Source organism: Neodiprion pinetum, chromosome 4, assembly GCF_021155775.2.
Source record: "Neodiprion pinetum isolate iyNeoPine1 chromosome 4, iyNeoPine1.2, whole genome shotgun sequence".
In the NCBI taxonomy this organism is placed as follows: Eukaryota; Metazoa; Arthropoda; class Insecta; order Hymenoptera; family Diprionidae; genus Neodiprion; species Neodiprion pinetum.
The window spans coordinates 11,709,966-11,728,928 of NC_060235.2; the positions used below are offsets into that span (position 1 = coordinate 11,709,966).

General features: G+C 39.4%; 1 protein-coding gene and 1 long non-coding RNA gene across 2 annotated transcripts; one reads left to right on the plus strand and one right to left on the minus strand.

The window, feature by feature from the left end:
* Positions 1-7,529: 7,529 nt before the first annotated feature.
* LOC138190782 (uncharacterized) lies at positions 7,530-8,444 on the minus strand. Its single transcript, XM_069135086.1, has one exon. The coding sequence runs from the start codon at positions 8,442-8,444 to the stop codon at positions 7,530-7,532; it is 915 nt and encodes a 304-aa protein (XP_068991187.1).
* Positions 8,445-10,029: 1,585 nt separating this feature from the next.
* Positions 10,030-13,185, plus strand: LOC124216382 (uncharacterized). Its single transcript, XR_006882594.2, has 3 exons — positions 10,030-10,104; positions 12,766-12,824; positions 13,153-13,185. It is a non-coding gene; the product is annotated as an uncharacterized lncRNA (long non-coding RNA).
* Positions 13,186-18,963: the final 5,778 nt, after the last annotated feature.

Genomic DNA, 18,963 nt, shown 5'->3' on the forward strand with positions numbered 1-18,963 from the left:
CTTGTCGGTTAGACGAGGCCCCAATGTGTTTGTGTTTGCAGAGCGCTGGCTCGACGCCGGTCACGCGACGCGTCGCTCGTCCCATGTCGGACGAGTCGCGGGTGGACCGGCGCGGACGCGCTCTGCTCGCCGAGCGGGTGCGATGGCAATGCGAGTGCGGGGACTCAAAAAAGAAAATTTTTTTCCCGTACCCGTTGCCGCTCGAGATATATCCGAGGCAGCAGCTCGGATCGCCGGTCGGCGAACGCAAGGCCGACAAGCGCGACCGAAGGAACCGGTGGACCCCCTCGGTACGTCGCGGGATTCGGCGACGGTATTATAGGCCGTAATTATTCTTTCGACGATACGTCGACCGTCGGCCGTCGTCCTCGATCCCCAAGGGACTTGGGAATTTTTTTCGTCCCAGGCGACGAAAAGGCAATGCGGCGCGTCCCGCGATAGTCGGCGCTGGACCCGCGAACCGACCGTGGCACGGCGGGACTTGTGAAAATTTTCGTCCGGGTCGACCGAAAGGCAATGCGCCGCGTCCCGGGGCCGATGGGACGACGGCGGACGGACCGACCCCCGATGCGGCGCGACGGGACACTTGTGAAAATTTCGGTCCGAGTCGAGCGAAAGGCGACGCGCAGCGTACTGGAGTCGATCCGGGCCGACGGGACTTGTAAAAATTTCGGTCCGAGTCGAGCGAAAGGCGATGCGCCGCGTCCCGGGGCCGATGGGACGACGGCGGACGGACGAACCCCCGATGCGGCGCGACGGGACACTTGTGAAAATTTCGGTTCGAGTCGAGCGAATAGCGACGCGCGGCGTCCCGGAGTCGATACGGGCCGACGGGACTCAATGAAGTTTCGTTCCGAGTCGAGTGAAGGGCGACGCGCGGCCTCCCGGAGTCGATCCGGGCCGACGGAACTTGTAAAACTTTCGGTCCGAGACGAGCGAAAGGCGACGCGCGGCGTCCCGGAGTCGATCCAGGCCGACGGGACTTGTAAAAATTACGGTCCGAGTCGACAAAACGGCGATGCGCAGCGTCCCGGAGTCGGTACGGGCCGACGGGACTCGGTGAAGTTTCGGTCCGAGTCGAGCGAAGGGCGACGCGTGGCGTCCCGGAGTCGATCTGGGCCGACGGGACTTGTAAAAATTTCGGTCCGAGTCGACCGAAAGGCGATGCGCGGCGTCTTGGAGTAGACACGGGCCGACGGGACTCGATGAAGTCTCGTTCCGAGTCGAGCGTAGGGCAACGCGCGGCCTCCCGGAGTCGATCCGGGCCGACGGGACTTGTGTAAATTTCGGTCCGAGACGAGCGAAAGGCGACGCGCGGCGTCCCGGAGTCGATCCGGGCCGACGGGACTTGTAAAAATTACGGTCCGAAGTAGCAATACAAGGCCGGTTCTGGATAGAAACACCTTCTTTACCGACCAAGCCGACCAGTCCGCCTGTTATCGACGGCAGCCATTTTTTTTTTGATGGCGGCCATTTTGATTTTGTCGATGGGCGGGCAATTTTGGCGATGGCCATTTTGACGGCGGCCATTTTTGATGGCGGTCATGATTTTTTCGATGGCGGCAATTTTGACGATGGCCATTTTGACGGCGGCCATTTTTGATGGCGGTCATGATTTTTTCGATGGCGGCAATTTTGACGATGGCCATTTTGATGGCGGCCATTTTTGATGGCGGTCATGATTTTTTCGATGGCGGCAATTTTGACGGCGGCCATTTTTGATGGCGGTCATGATTTTTTCGATGGCGGCCATTTTGACGGCGGCCTTTTTTTTTTTTTTTGATATATAACCAATAGTTTGCCTCAGGCGAAAAATATTATTTTCCACGTACTTCGAATACATTCTTTTACGTTAATGGACCGGATGGTGACATCGCGATTAGATAGACAGGGAATGCCGATGACGATCCGTAAACTTTCACGCTAATAGTACGTACTTCGAATACATTCTTTTACGTTAATCGACCGGATGGTGACATCGCGATTAGATAGACACAAAAAACAATATTTTCCACGTACTTCGAATACATTCTTTTACGTTAATCGACCGGATGGCGCCATCGCAATTAGATTTCGCGCTAATAGTTTGCCTCAGACTAGCATAAAAGAGACCGGGTCAGCGTAGAGCGGTCATTCTAGAGGAAGCTTCGCAACTCTATCTTTGTCAAGTGTGTGTGTGATCGAAAGAAGAAGAAACATGGATTCCGAAAAGTGTTTGAAATTAATACAAATTATGGAAACGGCGTTCAAGATTTTATCTGAAAAATCGTCACCGGCAGAAATTGCAAAATGGATTCGATTCGGAACCCAAAATACCAGGCTTTTGAATAAAATCTTACGCAACAACGCCTTAACGATCGGGGAGAAGACAAGAATTTTGACTACAATTGGAATTCTGAAATCGTTGACAGTCAAATTTCAACAATTTCAAAAAGTGGGTGACGGATTACGAAGCCGACGAAGAAGCGATCGAGTACGGTGGGAAGATTTAGAGACAGCTTTCGAGAGTCGAATTCGAACGGGAGCCATTATCAATCTGCGGCATAAAGATTTGAACAGGTTTTTGGAAGATGCGAAACACCTCGTCGTTGCAAGACTGAAGAAAATGCTACGAAAAGTGGGAAGTTTAAAGGCAAACTGTGTCTTGTGTTGTAAATTCAATATAACGAAAAACGCTGAACATGTTGAGGAAATGAAATATTTTAACTCCAGAAACCAAATCATCCTCCAGCCAGCTGACATACACGGGTGGTTCGAAGAGAACGTAAAGCAAAAAGTGTTGGCCAAGGTGGAAGATTTTCAAGAGAGAGACTCTGGTTGGTCGCTGACCAAAATAATCAATTTGACTGTAAATATCAACAAGTACGTGCCACTGCGAGGCGGTGTGTTCACATACACACCACTACCCAAAGATATTCAAGATAAGAAGGCTGTCGTCAACATCCGCAACGGAGACGCGTATTGCTTTCTCTGGTCGGTCACCGCAGCCCTCTTTCCAGCCAACAACAATCCCAGCGAAATCACTTCGTATCCACATTTCAGCTCAGTGCTACAATACGGAGGTTTGCATTTTCCAATGTCTTTAGACCAGATTCCAAAATTTGAGAAACTTAACAAACTCTCACTTAACGTTTACGGTATAGATAGTGCGGAAAAACAAAAGCGTAGTGAAATTGTACCCATTTATTTGAGTCGAAACAAGTCTGATAAGCCTACAATCCATCTTTTAGTAATAGAGTCTGAAAACGACGACGATGACGATGATAGTATGGAAAATATTGAAAAGAATGTAACACATCATTTTGCATGGATTCGGAATTTATCGCGGTTGATAAGTTCCCAAATTTCCAAACGCTCGCATCAGACGTGGTTGTGCGATAGGTGTCTGTCTCATTTTAATTTCGAAAGGTGTTTGATCAAGCACAATGTAGATTGCATGAATTTGAATAAAACCAAAGTTATCTTGCCAACAGAAGAGGACAAGATTCTCAAATTTAAAAATTTCAAGCACAAAGAAACCGTTCCGTTCTGCGTTTACGCAGATCTAGAATGTTTACTGCAGCCCACACATGAAAGTTTTGGGGAAAATAGAACAATTTATCAGAAGCATCTTCCGTATAGTATAGCTTACTATCTGCATTGTGCGTTTGACGATTCGCTTTCAGAATTCAAAATTAATCGCGGAGAAACTTGCATCCAATGGTTTGTAAACGAGTTAAAGGAATTGGCACTTTCGTTAGAGGGATATTACAAGACTGTTGTACCGATGGAACCACTAAATTTCAATCAGATCAACGAATTTGATTTGTCGGCGGTCTGTCATATTTGTGAAAAACCGTTTACGCCCACAGACGTGAAACATCGGGATCACTGTCATTTCACGGGAAAGTACCGTGGTGCTGCTCACCGCAGCTGTAATCTAAATTATCAAAATTCGCACACCATCCCAGTGATATTCCACAATCTTTCGGGTTACGATGCGCATTTTCTGATCAAAGCTCTGGGTAAGTCATTCGAAGGTACTGTTCAACTATTACCTGTCAACAAAGAAAAGTACATTTCCTTCACTAAATTCGTTAAGGGAACGGATGTAACGTTCCGTTTCATAGATTCGTACCGTTTCATGCCTAGCAGTCTCGATAAATTATCATCGTATCTGGACGATTGCCGAAAAACAATAACACGTAAATTCTGCAGTAGCTTGAACAAATTTCGGTTATTGACTAGGAAAGGTGTCTTCCCGTACGAATACATAGACAGTTGGGAGAAGCTCGAGGAGAAACATTTACCAGCCAAAGAACAGTTTTATTCAAAATTGAACGACCGGAATATATCAGACGACGATTACGCACACGCGTGCGACGTATGGCAAACTTTTAACGTCCAAACTTTGGGAGAGTATTCGGACTTGTATTTACAGACGGACGTGTTTTTACTGGCTGACGTTTTTCAAAATTTTCGACAGAATTGTTGGACGACGTACAAACTGGACCCGTTACATTACTACACAGCGCCCGGTCTGTCGTTTGATGCAATGTTAAAATGTACAGGCATCGAACTCGAGCTTCTCACCGACATAGACATGGTTATGTTTATCGAAAAAGGTATTCGTGGTGGTGTATCACAGTGTTCGAACAGATATGCAAAGGCCAACAACAGGTACATGGGAGAGGAATTCGATCCTGAGATCGAAGAATCTTATCTCATGTACTTTGACGTTAATAATTTGTACGGTGCTGCTATGAGCTTTGCTCTGCCATACAGTTCCTTTGAATGGGTATCAGACTTCAGACAATGCGACGTTCTTACCATCTCGGACGATGCAGAGTTTGGTTACGTGCTGGAGGTAGATTTGGAATATCCTGCGGAACTGCATGAAACTCATAAGGATTTACCATTGTGTCCGGAGCACTATGTACCTCCGATTTCGACCAATAAACAGTCAAAATTGACGCCCACGCTATTTCACAAGAACAACTACGTTGTTCACTACAGCGTTTTGAAACAATGCTTACAATTAGGCTTAAAATTACTTCAAATTCACAGAGTTCTCAAATTCAGGCAAACCCCGTGGCTTAAAAAATATATAGATTTGAATACCGATTTGCGAAAAAAATCCGACAACGAATTTGAGAAAAATTTTTACAAGCTAATGAACAACGCAGTTTTTGGTAAAACTATGGAAAACGTGCGAAAGTACAGAGATGTTCGATTGATCACCGAATGGGATGGACGGTACGGTGCGAGAGCTACCATAGCCAAGCCTAATTTTCACAGCTGCACCGTTTTCGACAAAGAGATGGTTATCGTCGAAATGAATAAGACGAAAGTCAAATTGAATAAACCATTGTATGCAGGTTTTTCCATCCTGGATCTATCTAAAACATACATCTATGATTTTCATTACAATTACATTAAGCAGAAATTTGGCAACCGAGCAAAATTAATGTACACGGATACCGACAGTTTGATTTACAATTTTACCGTCCCCGACATATACGAACACATGAAGGAGGACTTGCACAAATTCGACACGTCAGATTATCCTCTTGACAACGTTTACGGAATACCTCGAGCAAACAAAAAAGTTCTCGGCTTGATGAAAGACGAGAATAACGGGAAAATCATGTCGGAATTTGTAGGGTTACGAGCTAAATTGTACGCATTCCGAGTCTTGGGAGATGAAAAAGACAACAAACGTGCCAAAGGTGTTAGAGGATCAGCGTTAAGAAAAATAACCTTCAACGATTATTTGGACTGTGCGTTGAAACGTGAAAATCTATCCTCAAATCAGCATTTGATCATGAGTCGAAAGCATGAGGTATATACCGTAGAACAGCAGAAAGTAGCACTGAGCTGGAATGACAACAAGCGGATCGTGTTTCAAAACACGACCGATACGCTTCCGTGGGGTTACAAGCCTGCACCGTAGCTTTATAAATTACCGTAATCTGTGTAGGACTTAATTTATAACTGTACCATGATGTATTATTATCCAGAGCTTAATTTTTTCAACTGTACCATGATGTATAAAATATTATTATGCAGGATGGTTAATAAGAACGCTCCGAAGTATAAAAAAATTTGTACAACGATGCATATGTCTGTTGATTGTCTAAAAAACAAAGATGTATACTTGTCATGTGTCGGGTATGAAATAAAGAGACACATACCTTTTTTTACAAAAAAAAATTTATTTATTCAAAAGTTACATGTCCGATTCGTTTATCCAACTGTTGTGTGTATTGTCAAAACCTAACCATTTAACGTATATTTTTCTTCCACGCTTCTTGAGCACCTTCTCCACCAGATAGATATCCGGATGCTTAACCTTGAGGAGCTCTTGTTCGTAGAAACCACCAGCGATGGGTTGATCTCGGTAGTCTTTGAGCTTGTACGTCACAGGATGAGTATTTTCCACTCGACTTATCGTGAATATTTCAGTCGACCAATTGGGAGTGTAACCTTTCTCGAAGACATTTTTGAATTTGCTGATTCGAACTTTGTCGCCAGATTTGAATTTTGCCGATATGGTAGGTATCGCTCGAAGCCCTCCGTACGCCTGACGTAATAACAGCCTCTCGTTTGCAACGGTGACATCCGACGGTTTCATTCTTATGGTTCGGTGTTTGGTGTTGTTGTAAGCCGAAACCAAATCAGATAAGATATCGAGCCACTTGAAGCTTCCTTGCATGCTGAACCGTGTCCACATTTTACCTTTCAGCGTGCGATTGAAACGTTCACAGATCGAAGCCTTCAAATTACTGTACGTGGAGTAAAGTTTGATTCCGTAGCGTATCATAAGCGATTCGAATTTCGAGTTGTAAAATTCCGTTCCTCTGTCGACGTGTAAATTTTTCGGCACCCGTCCTTCGACAAGCACAGATTCCATTGCCTTCGTAACATCATCTCCAGACTTGCTCTTTATCGGTACAGTCCACGCATACTTTGAAAAGATATCAATGACTGTGAGCATGTACTTGTAACCTTTGTTTTGTCCAGCGTACGACGTCATATCAACAAGATCCGCCTGCCAGGTCTCGTCGATGCCGCGCACGTCTACACGTCGACGTGGGTAATTCCGGCGTGCAGGTTTATGCAGTTCCGTCACCAGTGCTTGCTTTTTCTCGTTCATATTCCAACGCTATTAGTCTGGTGTCCAATTTGGAAATGATTTCCGCGTTTCGAGTCGACAAGTCTCTGTCTGTTTTAAGATCTGTGTAGAAGGTATCCAAGGCTTTCTCCGTGGCGATCTCCAAAGTTTTGGTCATTTGATCGAGGTTGTCGATTTGTTTTTGCAGCACGTTGAATTTTCGTCTCAAGATTTTTAAAGTTACAGCACTGTTCGGTGCTGTGGGTTCTGCGACGTTGCACAGTCTCTTGTTCCGTATATCGTAATGCCCATCCGCTGTTATTTGAAACCCGACACCCGGAGGGCCGCGAGTGCTCGCAGCTGTGTTTTTATTCAGCTGACGTCCAAACACGTCGATGCTCATCTCGTAAATGATTGCAGAGTCGACGAGAATTGGCTAATGAATGATTCCGGCTTCCCGCAATTCTTCCAGAATCGACATAATTTCATTGTTGTGACTTGTATTCCCAGCTGCTTGAGATGCCAGGAGTAAACGAAGACGTTCCACCAGCTCGTTAGCGTCGTCCCAGAAAATATAATCTGTTTTAACACCTTGTCGAGTAACCCAAGCCTGAGGTAGCAGAACACCTTTGCCCGTACGCTTCGACATCTGTGACGATGGTGATACGTCTTTGCCTGACGTAGAAATATTCAGCAGCTCAGCAATTAAATGTTTGAATTTGACGCTCTGAGCGTTTCGGATAGGCTCGGTGGCGCTATAGTACTTTCTGTGAGCATTTGTTGCGAGAAGGATATTTCTATAATTCTCCCTGTCGTTGAGGGTAACGTGAGCGCTGTTGGGCATCTTTTTAAACAGCAGCTCCAGCAGTCCTTGAGTTTTCGGATAGAGCGTGTTGCCTATGCGAACGGAATCGCGCTCGAAGCTTATCGGTGAATCACCAACCATCAGCCCGGCAGTAGAAAGACTCCGTACCCCGTACACGGTATCCAACTCCTGCTGTCTTTGTTTATCGTTGAGCATCTCAAGATATTCATCCTCTGATCTCACCGACGATTCCGTGACGGTTTGATCCTCTTCCTCTGCAGTTGCAAAAGAATCTTCCATTTCGTTCTTCAACTCATCCTTCGTTTCAGTTTTGAGTTCTTCCTTCACCTCTTCCTTGTCAAGTTTCGTACCTCGAGAAACATTGACTAATGCCTGCAGCGGGGTTACCACAGGTTTGAAGACATCCTTCATTGTTTCCTGCAACGACTCTTTTCCCGTCTTGAGGATTCTGTGCTTACGACGAATCGCATTACTCGCTTGAGCGATACGATGCAAGACTTCTTTTTCCTTACGAATTTCCTGCATGTTGACACATCTAGTTCTGGAAAGCTACTGTTCCGTCGTCTTCGAAGATCGTGTATTTTATTCTTTTGTCATGTTTATGAAATTGTCAAAACCTCTCCTATACCGACCATTACCGAGCTCTCTATCCTTGTCGATCACTACGAAGCCATATTTGTCACCGTTCCAGCACGCCGCACACAAGTCTTTAAACTCTACGTACGACATATCGGTGTTTACATGATCGTTGTACACATGTCTCAGATTCATCTCGTCTTGTTTGAATAAGACCAGCAAGTTGGTGTTGTCGCGCACGAGATGCTTAGGGATTCGAGCGTACGTCTGACAAAGATAGAAACAGTCTACGTCGTGATGTCTACCCATACAAAAGTACGCGCGTATGTTATCCTGCTTCTCGCACGCTACGTCATCGAATATCATGATCGAGTTAGGTCGCGTCTCGTTCGGCGCAATGACGTGCTCATGCTCGTTAAAGGGGTCCCACACGGCACGAAATATGTCAGAAATATTTCCGAAATGTTACAACATTTCAGATTCATTACATAATTTTAGGAATATTTCTGAAATGTTTCTGAAATATGTCAATTGCAATATAACATTCCCAATATTTCGGAAACCTTTCAGAAATATTTCAAATGCAATATAACATTTTCGATATTATAAATATATTTCAGAAATATTTGAAATGCAATATAACATTCTCGATATTATAAATATATTTCAGAAATATTTCAAATGCAATATAACATTTTCGATATTATAAATATATTTCAGAAATATTTCAAATGCAATATAACATTTTCGAAATTATAAATATATTTCAGAAATATTTCAAATGCAATATAACATTTTCGATATTATAAATATATTTCAGAAATATTTCAAATGCAATATAACATTTTCGATATTATAAATATATTTCAGAAATATTTCAAATGTAATATAACATTTTCGATATTATAAATATACTTCAGAAATATTTCAAATGCAATATAACATCACCGGTACCTTCGAAACGTTTCAGAAATATTTCCGTTTATGTGTGTATACATAAGTATTTTTCATAAAATTTGTCATTTTTCAAATTTTCCATAATGGACACGTGCATAAAATTTTTCAATATTTATACCTTTCATAAAGTTATGGATCTTTAATAATTATATGCATACTGAGCTACGGCCAGTCAAAAAGACCGAAGTGAAGACTTTTTGACTGAATACGAATTGGGCGTTATAATTCTCATTTGTCTTGTTGAATCTACCAATTTTCTCGAACAATATCTCTTAAGGGACAACACCACTGTGACGGCTTCAAAAAATCGATTTTTTGAAAACCATCTAGAAAAATCTAGATTATGTTTATTAAAATTACCGCCGTACTTATATTAATTCAAATTAACGCGCCTTATTTATTCGCGTTTTATCCGCGAGAAAGCGCTGAAAAACCCTATAAAAATATCGCATCACGTCGCATACTCGAGCGCGAGTGCTCGAGCGTTGCGCGCCAATTTTTCGCGCATCACCGTCGCGCAGCGTCGTGCACTCTTCCATCCTTTATTCTCGAGCTTTCTTGTTTTTTCGCACCGCGTTTCACAGGTCGTTAGATACCACGGATCTCTTTAGAAAATTACAGGAACCCACGTGGCAAGAAAAGTGGATATTTGGTAAGTAAATGTTTAATTTCCAATAAATGTGTAGAGAATTAGACCAAAAAATATCCTCAGCTACTTAGCATAATTACATATTTACGTGCATATTTGCTATGTACGCGGTTCTGCAGTTTGCTTGCTAAATCGGCTATCTTTGGCCACCACGTGTTGAATGGTATGCAATTGAAATACCGGCTTATGTGTGAACAGAAAGTACTATACTGCTTATAATTTTTTGGCAAGCTGTGAATTGAATAAAATAATTACGATCGTTGACTTCCCAACTATGAAACATCTATAATATTAAATCTTTTTATAGTTTACTCAACAAGGTTATTTCCTAACCGCAGTTGACCTCTCACGAGTGAGTACTCGGTTGCTTTTCCATAGAATTGAAAAAATCATGCTACGTATTTGAAGGATAACTTTTTGTCAGAATAACTTTTCCTTTGGAGAATCATTGTGATCTGGATGAACTAAGAGTGTTTGACCAAATATTTAGAGAAAGTCAGAAATAGTGGAAATTGTGTGTGGAAATTTCTGGTTTTTTTATCATATTTTTTGGTTAACAGATCTTCGTTTATCCAAATCAGAATGATTCACCAAAGAAAAATTCGTCCTGATAATTATCCTTCAAATTGCAAAATGATTTTCCCCCTTGATGGAAAATCACACGATACGGCATAAGGGCTATTCCGCGTCAACCGGATCAGTCATCTCTCAGATATTTTTTTAATTTGGCATGTGGATGTGTAGGGGGAGTTAGATTTTTGTGCCAAAGCGCGAATCTCATAATGCAAAAGTCGATTTTTTATTCACAATAACAAATTAGACTGCCATTTTTTTCAAAAATTCATAACTTTGCCAAAAAATTAGATACAATATATTTTTTTTGTTCAAATTACGCGGAAAGCTCCATAGAATTTAAAAAAAAATACGAAATGGTAAAAACAAGTTGTTATCAATTGTTTATTTAACAATTACCTTTTCAAAGATTTTCAAAACAGTGACTGACACGATCAAAAAATTTTTTTAAAATTCTGACATGTTCCTTGAACTGTACTACAACCTGTGAATTAATTCCAGAGGGGTGTTTTTCTTCGTTTTCGAGTAAAAAATCATTAAAGGTGTCGATGCGCATGAAATTGCGGCGCGCCGAGTCTCTACGTAATGGCGGGCAGCCAGTTGCCGTCCACCGCTGCCCCGCGGTGGCGTCGCAGCGTTATCTTAGAGTCATTTTCACGATGTAGGACATGATTGAAGAATCTGAAAAAAATACTGTACCTTCGCAAGGCCTGCTCAAAGCTATAAGTGAAGTTTCAAGAATGTGTTTTTGTTTTAAAATAAGTAGCAAGTTATGTAATTATTATCATTTATGTGCACTCTCATGGTGTGTAACCGTTATTTTGAATCTCTGTAATAAAAAAACGGTAAAAAACACATTCCTGAAACTTCACTTATCGCTTTGAGCAGGCCTTGTGAAGATACAGTATTTTTTTCAGATTCTTCAATCATGTCCTACATCGTGAAAATGACTAAAATAACGCTGCGACGCCACCGCGGGGCAGCGGTGGACGGCAACCGGCTGCCCGCCATTACCTAGAGACTCGGCGCGCCGCAGTTTCATGCGCATCGACACCTTTAATGATTTTTTACTCGAAAATGAAGAAAAACACCCCTCTGGAATTAATTCACAGGTTGTAGTACAGTTCAAGGAACATGTCAGAATTTTAAAAAAATTTTTTGATCGTGTCAGTCACTGTTTTGAAAATCTTTGAAAAGGTAATTGTTAAATAAACAATTGATAACAACTTGTTTTTACCATTTCGTATTTTTTTTTAAATTCTATGGAGCTTTCCGTATAATTTGAAAAAAAAAATATATTGTATCTAATTTTTTGGCAAAGTTATGAATTTTTGAAAAAAATGGGAGTCTAATTCGTTATTGTTAATAAAAAATCGAATTTTGCATTATGAGATTCGCGCTTTGGCACAAAAATCTAACTCCCCCTACACAATCCACATGCCAAATTAAAAAAATATCTGAGAGATGACTGATCCGGTTAACGCGGAATAGCCCATATTCCGATATTCGTATAGTGTCGCGATTTATTAATAAAGGCTAATTTTAATTTGTACTAAATTGTTGATCAATTGAAACTTGAAGATACGCCGAACGTTATCAAACTTCGGTTTACTTTTCACTAGTTAATTACTGATTGAGGCCTGTATATTCAAAACTGTACGTTTTTAACATTTTAACTATAATTATTATAGGACATTATTATGCATTATAATTATTTTTCACGCTATACATATCGACATGCCCTAATGAAACACTTAGTGTATCTCACTGGCCTAAATAGAACAAGGCTATTTCATAAAAAGCTGTATGAGGCATGTACAGAGCTCTGTATATACGTCCTATGTCAGCTTCAGTTTTATGCACATTCCTATCATTGTTGATTATAAAATAGCAGAATATACTCTCACAAAACATTCTGCTTATACGTTATTTCAATCTGGCGTATACCACCTTGAGCCTCGTGTAATCTAGCTTTAGTTAGAAAGATATCAGACTAGCGTGGAGACCGCCGATCAGTAATTACATGTTATTTGCTTTGAATCACACTCATGTATTTACAACTAAATCTTGAAACCTCTGTAATAATTGCAGGAAAAGGTTGAGCAGCTGACAGTCAACTGTGTATTCGAAATATACAACATACGTTTTAGGTAAGACTATTATTAACCAATCATTTAGTTTATGTTTGATCAAATGATTGGGTAACCAGCTACCATTCAATTGGCAATCACACTAATCTAATATCAATAGTGGCATTACGTCCATATTTTCAGTGTATATTTTATGTTAAACAACTTAACTTTGCAGTCAACTGTATAGTAGACCCTGACAAACATTAGTTCTCAGACTGTTTTCAGAATAAACTTTTATTTTCCTGCACATCAAATGAGAAATTATTGACTGACCTTTTGTTATTCAAAGTTTTATGTTCGCAACATTGAATATTATACTTGTATTATTTATGATATTTGATTTCAGAAAATGACACGTAAAAGAAAAAGTAACGACTGCTATTCAGACAGACATAAACGTCGACTCGTTGAACAACAAACTAAATTAAGTATTATTAGAATGAAGCAAGCTATGTCATTTGAACAGACAAACTTATCCGGTCAAGACAATGAAAATACACTCGAGCATTCAGAAACCCAGTCAGGCTCTCAAAATTTTGATGTTACTATTGATGGACCAAATTTTGAAAGTGTACCATCAAGATCAGAAATACATGATAATGTACATAGTAGCCAAGATAGTGAATATAATTCTGTAATAGGTAGCGACGTTGAAACGAATGTAGATGAGCATGTCGATAAAAATACACCTAGTATTGCAAATATTACAGAAGCCCATGATTTAAATCATTCGGATGATTCAAATCTTGCAAATTGTTCAGGAAGTTCTCAGGAATTATCAAATAACAATAATTCACTGGTTGGCGATTTCCGCCAATGGATAGCAGTTCATAGACCTTCGAGAGATTCTGTTAACGCGTTGTTAGGTATCTTGAGAAAACATACAAACGCAAAATTGCCAAAAGATTACAGAGCACTTCTCAAAACTCCTCGATCTACAGATGTTCACTGTATCGCTGGTGGCCAATATTGGCATAATGGACTGGAAAAAGCAGTCAAATCTATTGTCAAGCATCGAAAGCAAGCTGTACACAATATTGGGAATATTAACTTGATGATAAACGTTGATGGCGCTCCGGTTGGCAAATCGTCACAATATAGTCTTTGGCCAATTTTGTGTTCGGATGATATTTTGAAAAAAGTTTACGTTGTTGGGGCCTTTTTCGGAGAAGGAAAGCCTAACAATGCTAACGAGTTTCTTGACATGTTCATTAACGAAGCAGTGACTTTAATCAATAATGGTCTTCTATTTGATAATCAACAGTTTGATGTCAGAATTCAAGCCTTGATATGCGACGCACCTGCTAAAGCATTTATTTTACAAGTCAAAAATTTTAATGGGTACAACAGTTGTACAAAATGCAATATTGAAGGAGAATATTTAGAGCATACCATGTGTTTTCCATCAGCAGGTGAAAATATAACTCTAAGAACCGATGAAAATTTTAGAAATTATATTTATCAGGATGACTATCAAATTGGAACGACAAATCTTTCTAGAATACCTCACTTAGGATTGGTTACAAATGTTCCACTAGACTACATGCACCTAATATGCTTAGGGATTGTCAAAAAATTGCTTTTGCTCTGGATATGTGGGCCTCTTAGCGTGAGGCTATCCGCCTACGACATAAAAAAAATCTCTCGTGCATTAATTAGGCTGAGAAAGTGGGTTCCATCGGATTTTGTGCGAAAACCAAGGTCATTAAAATTTGTCAAGTTGTGGAAAGCGACAGAGTACCGTCAATTTCTTCTGTACTTAGGTCCCATAGTTTTAAAAAATGTATTGAAGAAAAACTTATACGAGCATTTTTTAGTTCTGCATGTGGCGATAACAATTCTGATCAGTCCGATTCTGGCAAAAAATATTTCAAATATAAAGTATGCAGAAGAACTTTTACAATATTTTGTTGAGTCTTTTGGAAATATATATGGACTTAAGCATATGTCCCATAATGTTCATAATTTACTACATCTTGCTGAGGACGTCAGAAAATTTGGTCCCTTAGATGAGTTCAGCGCTTTTAGATTCGAAAATCATATGTCTACGATTATAAAAATGACTCGGAAAGGCGAGAGACCGCTTCAGCAGATAGCTCGGAGACTTGCTGAATACGATTATATATCTACCACTGATACGACGGACGAAGACGTGCATATAAATGTTGGTTTTCACAAACGTCACTTCGAAGGTCCTTTAATTGGTGATTTAAAAAAATGCAAACAGTATAAGGTTCTGCGTCAGAATTCTTATTCCATTAATTGTAATAATTCTACAAATGATTGTTGCATGTTTAAAGACGGAACAATGGTAAAATGTGTAAATTTCGTAAAGTACAAAAACACATCATATGTTATCGGTTACGAACTGGTTCGATTTGAAAATGTATATTCACTACCTTGTGAATCCAAGACATTTGACATCCAAACTGTAAAGAAAGATGCTAACCTTAAGTCATGGCCATGCGCTAATATATGTCTCAAGCTGATGAAGATACCTTTGGATTGTGTAACATCTCGCAATGAAGAAATAGCTATGTTTCCAGTACTTCACACAGCTAGTAATCTCTGAGCAGAACAAACTGCACATTTTGTAAGCAACATGCATTCTCATGCATTTTTATGTACATGAAATTTCAGTTGGTTTAGAAATTATTGATTTCTTGAAATGAATGCACCAGCTTTTCTTATTAACCACGATCTTCAGTTGAATTTTCTAAGACCAGCTAATACTAAACAATATTAATTTGCTTTGTATATTCTCTGTACAAAATATTTTAATATATTTCTGGCCGTGTGGCTAGAGATGTTCTAAATTCATATCAATTTATATCCTGCAAACTGTATATCTATATCGTGACTTCACTGCAACAATTTCTTATTTTAGATCGTTTTCAATACGCCGAAGAATCATGAATTTCAATATAGTCGAGTTTCATGATGGTCTGCACGTGATTCCGTTTAGCTGGTTGACCGATGATAATAAGACAGCTTATTGGCCTCCTTATGAGGATCCGATAAAAATGTGTAGAGCGGTGGTGAATATGGAGACCCCGGTCAAGGACAAGTGGGAGCTGTTCAAGGTGTTGGCCATACTCGGAAGTGCAGGTATTTACTATTCTGATCAAAGGTAACGTTAGGAACAACTGTTGTCTACAATCATATTTTTTAGTGCATGTCCGTCATCACACTAATTTTAGCATGCAAAGTAAACGATAATAAAAAATAATCATTTACTAAAAATAATTTGTACATTGTGATCCTTTTTACATATTGGTTGATCTGAAATTATAAATCTGATAATTTTATCTTTGATTATGTGTTTGCCCAGCTGTTAAGTATGAACTACATTAAGGGGAGACTTCGGTAAAATAAGAAAGTCTCACATTTTTTCATCAATTTGATTGAAATTTGGACCATTTATTTACATAGCAATCCTAAAACTGGAATCTGGTCTAAGTTTCTGCTCAATATAGGTGAAGTAATTTGACAGTTATGCATTTCTTCCAAGATTCCTCGAAACATTCCTTGCTCATTAGGCTTCATCGTAGAAGGTTGAAGTTGGTTGTCGATACACTTTCTACCATAGACTAAAAATTGGTTGAAGAAATTTTTGATTAGAGTTTTTCAAGTCATTTAGGCTATTACTTAAACAGTTTGAATTTTTATTTACTACAATTGTTGGTGCACGGTAGGCTGGGAAATGAGTTATATTCACCGGAGCTCAAATTCCTTTCACCAATTTCAGGACAATATACCTAATTGTGAAAATATTTCTGCTAAAGGGCAAAATGATTCGATGAAATCTAATGCGCAAGGAATTTTTTGCAGCGGTGGGCAAAATCATCGAACGGTTTCTTGCGCATATATTTTCATCGCAGGAGGTTGGAATTTTATTTCAAGGCTTATACTAACATTATCTAAAAATTTGTCGAAGGATTTTTTTGTACGACTTTTTTCAATCGTGTAAAAATTAAAAAACCGATTTTTGTCCAAAATTTGACTGAAGTCTCCCCTAATTAGATTTGTGACACAAAAAGTAATTGTAAAGCAGCTGCTTAGTCAAAACGGTATACTACTGGAATCACTCTTAGGTTTCCTATCCTGGAATCAACATAATGAATTGTCAGTTTCATAAATTATCCAGTATCAGATTTTTGGTTCTAGATTTCCTTATAGTAAATTCAAAGACGTTCTCATCGTATATATAATTCATAGTTTGATTATACAATGATGGTTACGCAATCTATTTTGTGTTAATGGTGATGTATGTAGATATGATGTGAATAATGTATTAATTATATCAATTGTCTATTATTTGGTTTCATACAGATAATTATCCTGACGCAACACAAAAACTGAAGCTCATGCAGGATGCTTCCGATTTAGAGAATTTTGCAACGGAAGAGAGTTTGAAAAAGTCGAGATCTAAGCGCCATCGAATATTGCCTATCTCTCCGGAGACATCTGAGGATGAGGAAGTGGCTGTGCCTAAGCCGACAGAAGACGCAGCCAACAACAATAAGAAAAAAGCTACATGTGGAAATGGGGAAAAAACGATGAACTTGCCAATAAAACCGGTTGATTTTGTTACTATCACAGAAGCAAGAAAAATTGATAATGTTGAGGCGCAGGTTACAAATCATTTGCCATCCAAGAGTGTGAATTCACAAGTTGGTAAGGATGTATGACTGTGAACCATGGTTTTATTTCATCCATCGCTTTTACATTTTTGTGTAAAAAATTGTGTAAATACTTTTTCCTAAACATCTAATACTCGTAGGAAGGGGATTGGCGAGTAACAAAGGCATGCAGCGTTCAGCCAAAGAAAACAAAGAAACTATTATTCTAGAAGGTAAATGTATATCTACTAATAAATAGTTGACGTAGCAATTGCAGGTGGATGGTCATTGAATTAAGATTATGTTACGAATTAAATAGCTTCTTCAATTAAATTTGTTTTGTAAAGAGCATGCCCTGTATTCCAGGTACCCTATATTATTGAACAGGTTAGATTAGTTTTGTGTAGATTCGATTTTCCACAGTCTCTCTGTAGTTTCTTAGTTGCAAAAGGTTTCCTACGTATATCTATATTTCCATTACAGACCATAAATATCTTTTCTAAGACTTAAACTATCATAATCTATAAACTTGTGGAGTCCCCTGTCAAAGATTTATATTTTATTTGCAGATATTGTCCAGTCGAATATATGTTCACCCAAATTTATATAAATACGATTTGTTCGTTTCAGACTTCCATAGAGAGCTACTAATCACTATTAGCAAAATTTACCACACGACCCAAGAGGTCGAAAAACGACTCAAGTTCATCGAAGATTCACTAAAAGCAAAGGAGTTACACCTTCCAGGGGCTCAAAATAATGGTCATGGTGCGGACGGAGACGCACTTGAAGCTATGTTGCCATTGGGGACTCTTCTAGAATTCGATGAATTCGATAATAAATTGCGAGAAAAGGAATTTGCATCACGAGTGGTAAGAGAATCTGTTATCATTTGGAAATTGTACTCGTTTTACAAAATTAGTCCTGCACAAATAATTGTGTTTCAGGAACGAAAATGCCCAAATAGTTTGAAAAATTGCCAGCAATACTTGCTTTGACGGGTTTCATTCCTTATCAAATTCAGTACACCACTTCGTTCATCTTTTGTCAATTTTAGAAAACCCTCAAAACCTTTTTAGATCCTGTGAAATCTCCTGAAATTATTTGAGATCATTTGAGGGCCGTTGAAATCTCTTTGTATCTTCAAAAATCTTTTTTTGCAACCTTCTGAAATCTGATGTTTCTTGAAATTTGTTGAAATCTTTTTTAATCGTAAAATTCCAAAATTGATGAGTTGATACAACCCATTGTCTTGCACATTATTGGCTCTAGAATTTCGCTAATTTGAAATCAAAGTGACAAATGCAAAATGTATGCAATTAAATTCATGGTATATATGATCAAATATGTAGCATACAGTGTTGATTTAATATACAATAATCTTCCACTAATGATGAAGAATTTTAAACTATCATAACCATTCTCCATCTGAGTGCAATGAAGAATATACGTATAAATACGGTAAATTCTAGTGCTTGGCGTTCCCTAGCTAACATCCAGCAGGTACAACAGTCAACGACTAAACAAACTATTTC

Coding starts and splice junctions, on each gene's coding strand:
- LOC138190782 (XM_069135086.1), bottom strand. CDS start 8,444: ATGCAGGAAATTCGTAAGGAAAAAGAAGTCTTGCATCGTATCGCTCAA.